The 4,288-nt window shown below is 28.1% G+C and overlaps 1 protein-coding gene across 1 annotated transcript in view; it reads right to left on the bottom strand.

Annotated features, from left to right (window-relative positions):
• The window catches only part of LOC105622499 (kinase suppressor of Ras 2), a 10,982-nt gene that overhangs the window by 3,395 nt on the left and 3,299 nt on the right, over positions 1-4,288 (bottom strand). The window contains exons 4-13 of the mRNA XM_012203914.1: positions 4,059-4,288; positions 2,899-3,085; positions 2,586-2,735; positions 2,386-2,423; positions 2,045-2,308; positions 1,771-1,904; positions 1,451-1,568; positions 1,146-1,354; positions 866-1,042; positions 575-760 (exon numbers count right to left, since the gene is read on the bottom strand). The exon at positions 4,059-4,288 is cut by the window's right edge and continues 29 nt beyond it. Coding sequence (XP_012059304.1) covers positions 575-760; positions 866-1,042; positions 1,146-1,354; positions 1,451-1,568; positions 1,771-1,904; positions 2,045-2,308; positions 2,386-2,423; positions 2,586-2,735; positions 2,899-3,085; positions 4,059-4,288 — 1,693 coding nt within the window. The remainder of the gene's footprint in view (positions 1-574; positions 761-865; positions 1,043-1,145; positions 1,355-1,450; positions 1,569-1,770; positions 1,905-2,044; positions 2,309-2,385; positions 2,424-2,585; positions 2,736-2,898; positions 3,086-4,058) is intronic.

The raw sequence follows: 4,288 nt of genomic DNA on the forward strand, positions 1-4,288 counted from the left end.
TTAACTTCAACTCAAACTAGGTGTTTCTTATTCTTAAATGCTGAAAACGATGCCAAGTAAAAAAAATCCAGCATGTCAGGTTTCCAAGATAATTAAGGTTTAATATTTAAAAAATGGCTTTTTTTTAATGATATCTGACATTTTTTTTGTAAAGAAAGTTAACATTAATACATCTTGAAATTTCAATTAAAAGTCATGAATGTGTTGTCATTCTCTATAAAATAAATCTTTTTATTTTAATATTTTACTTTTTAGTCATGTTATAAAGGATTTAAATATACAGGATTTTTTCTAAGATAACAAATTTTCAACTCTGATCAAAATTTCAAGATAACGTTAACCTTTTATACAGAAAAATGTAAAATAATACAAAAGAGCCATTTTTTGTACATTAAATCTCAATTATTTTATTTTTTTTATGGAAATCTGTTAATTTAATTGGCATTGTTTTTAGCATCCAAAAATTTATAAGAAAGAGCTTGTCTAATCCAAAATAATTAAATAAATTTTTTGTAAATTAATGTTATTTTTAAAATGTTTACGTAATAAATTTATATACGATTTTCATATTTACCTGACATATCTGTTGAGCTATAGAATTAATTTCAGACAAAGTAAATCTGTCTTTTCGTATATGAAGGCAAGTATAAAGTGATATGCCTCTAGATAAACTAGTCACTAGAGTCAATTGAGGAGGTTTCGTACAAACTCCCAAAAATAATATTATATTGTCGTGTCGAGCTATTCGGTATGTGGCCACCTATAATAATCAAATATATGAAATATCTATTATATAATTATAAAATATCCTTGATTATTAATAATTTTAGTATTTAATCTAATCAACATAATTATAGATTCTTGCCTCTAATCTAAATGTTTCTAATGTCTTCTCATCTTCTGAATAATAACTCATATTTAAAATTTTAATTGCAGTATCGCCATGCCAAAAACCTCTATACACTGTAGCAAATCTTCCTTTTCCAATCAAATTTCTAACTTTTAATTCACTATATAAAATGTCCCACTCTTGCATCAATACCTATATAACAATAAAATAGTAATAAGTTTTAATAAATAGAAATAAATTTTAATTAGAATATATTTTATATTTTTATTGAGTTATTAGTAGGTTTAATACATACGCTATTTTGTCGAGGCCAATGACATGGATTTTCAACTATTTCGCTATCAGAACTTAAAGATTCCTGAGAATCAACTCTCTTTGATACCTCTGAATCTGAAGTATCATCCATATCATTTTTCCTTCTATTATCATTCGAAATCGCTGATTCAGATTTGTATCTCTTCTCATGTAATTTTCCTGATAATGCCTCCTTTTTTATCATTACATCTAGAAGCAAAGTAAATTATACACCAATATTCTGAGAATAAAGTCAAATCATAATATCGCAAATCATAATATATTGTAACAAACGTCTTTATTTACCTGGAAAATGAAACTGTTTTAGAAATGAATGTGTACTGTGGCTAACAGTGGTTGATAGCAATGCTGGACTAGAAGGTGTTGAGCGATTATGGCTGAATGTATTTAAATTAGAATCGCCCTAATAGATGTAAACAATTATTATATAAAGATTTTGCATCGTTATGCTTTTATCAAATGATGAAAAATGATTCATTGTGCAATATAAATCAATACATTTACGTCATTATATATAAAATATATATAAAAATCTATCTACTTATACATTACTCATGATATCTTAAAATAATTACTAAAAATATTCAATAGAAATTATAACGTACGTGAACAGGTATATTCGTAGAAGATTGAGTGTATGACCGTCTCCTGTCTTTGCGATTTAAAGGGGGTAATAAGTCTACATTATTCGAAGATGTCATGCCAGTCCTCTTTAATACTGGGGAAACATTCAACGAATCTAAAATAATTTATTTTTATATAACTTACTCTTAAATGTTTATTACTCTTGAAAAAAACTTTAGTATAACTTCAAGAAAATATGAAAAGAAAGCTTAGATAAGGATCAGCACTCTGTATAGTTGGAATGTTTTTACGCACGTTGTAAAGATTGTATAGATCGTTTAAACGCAGCAACGAATTTTCGAGGTATGCCACAAGAAGAGGGTACTTTGGATAGACATTCTGGGTGACACCTATATTTACATTCCTTGCATCTTAAAGTATTCACAAACACTGGTCTCTCACAATAGTCACATACTGTCATCATATTAAAACATTTGGTAAATCGATGAGTAATTGCATGACTCATGCCGCGAGATGAACCAGGAGTAGATGGAGAATTTGGCACTTGGAGACTCGTTCCTAAAAATAAACAAATAAAATGATATGATTGTATTTATTCATAGGAAAATGCTAACAAACTTTTCTTTTTTATGCACCTGCTCCCTCAAGATTATCATCACTTTCTGGATTTGTGGTACAGATTGGAGGTGGTGGTGGTGATTTAAAATGAGATCGAACAAATGACTTAACAGGTGATTTAACAGGTGATTTTATAGGTGATTTAATAGATGATTTAAGATGATTAAAAGGTAATTCAGTAGGTAATTCAACAGGTGATTTAATAGAGAGAGGTGATTTAATGGGTGATTTAATAGGACTACTGTTGCTTGATAAGGGACTTTCTTCTTTTCCAGAATCTGTTGTACCGCAATCTAAATTTTGTTCTGCTGATAGATTTCTTCTTACAGGATCATTGTTTTTCTCTATAGAAGAATTATTTCTAAAACTAAAAATATGTAATGTTAGTATATTCAAAAAATAAACATTTTATTAAAATTAGATTTATAAACTTACAACAAAATTAAAATTATATGTCAAATTAATAGAGAGAGAGAGAGAGAGAGAGAGAGAGAGAGAGAGAACACATGATATGCTATTCTAAGTATTACCTAAATGATATATCATCATTATCAAATTGTATTATGTTAGCAAGACGACGATTTGCCAATTGTGATTCATGAGATTTTGACTTAGCTAACGGAAGCACTTCAGATTGTAATGGCCTCTTTTGTACACTAATCAAATGTTTTCTACATGGAGGAGGTGTTTTAACTTCTGGAGGCAGAGGTTTAACTTCTATAATAAAAAAAGTTTATATATTTAATAGATAAGTTATTTTGAAGACGTTAAATGTGAAGACGTATACTGTATATTAAATATAAAAGATAATTCCAGACAAATAAAACAAATTTAAAAGAGTTGGATCTCGAAATTAAATCTTTGTTAAGTAATCCGTGTCCGACGATGCCTTCTTAAAAATGCTAGGAAACAGTTTTTAATCTTGAATTCAATATTAGATTAAAAACAAATTATATTTTTTAATTTTACTTAATTTATTTTATTACAATAAATATTCAAAATGATGATCTGTGACTTATTATAAACATTACGATAAATATCTACGGTACATTGATTAACGTACTCTCAGAAAAATTCCAAAAGTATTCGAATTATATCACATATATTCATTACTCTGTTAAGGAGCTCATTTGTACTGTGCTTTGGGAGTAAGGAATGTGTAACTGTTAATAATACTCAACGCTTTACAGAAGCATCACAGTTACTTCACAAAATTTAATTCAATGAAACCTAACAATCCTTTAAAATTGTCGCAATTGTTCGGAATCACTCTGTATATCTTCAGTACAATTTTATCATATTAAAATTTCGAGTATCAAACTGATTTCAGCATTGAACATATTATTTTTAATCGGTATTCACTTAAAAATTTTCCTAACTCTGGTGTTCGTAAGTATATTTTAATACATTTGTTTTTTTAACAACTTAATATAATTTATATGAATATTTAATTTATATTTATATATTTCTTTAATGTATGCTTCAAATACTTAGTAAAATGATTCTTTTAATCGAATAAATAAAATCATCACCCACCTCATCCGGGTGATGAGACGTTTGTGAAAATTTATGCATCACCCACGACATGAGTGGCATGCAAGTCAGTGTTAACTTAAACTGCTTCACACAATCTTTAAAATATAACAAAACACAAGAGATAATTAAAGCATCTTTTTTTCAATTCACTTACCATATTCTAGCTCTCTCTTTGGTAATGAGATACAGGGAGGATTACTTGATATTGAAAAAGAAGTTGATATTGCAGAAGTTGGTACTAATACATCATTGTTGTTATTATGATATGGAATGCTACTCTCTGATGGAATGGAACACCGCGTAGTACGAGAGAGAATTGGCTTAGGACAAATTTCCTTGCGTAAACTATCCCAAGAGTCCCAGTATAAATCTGAATCATTTTTT

Source organism: Atta cephalotes (genome assembly GCF_000143395.1).
Source record: "Atta cephalotes unplaced genomic scaffold scaffold00045, whole genome shotgun sequence".
NCBI lineage: Eukaryota > Metazoa > Arthropoda > Insecta > Hymenoptera > Formicidae > Atta > Atta cephalotes.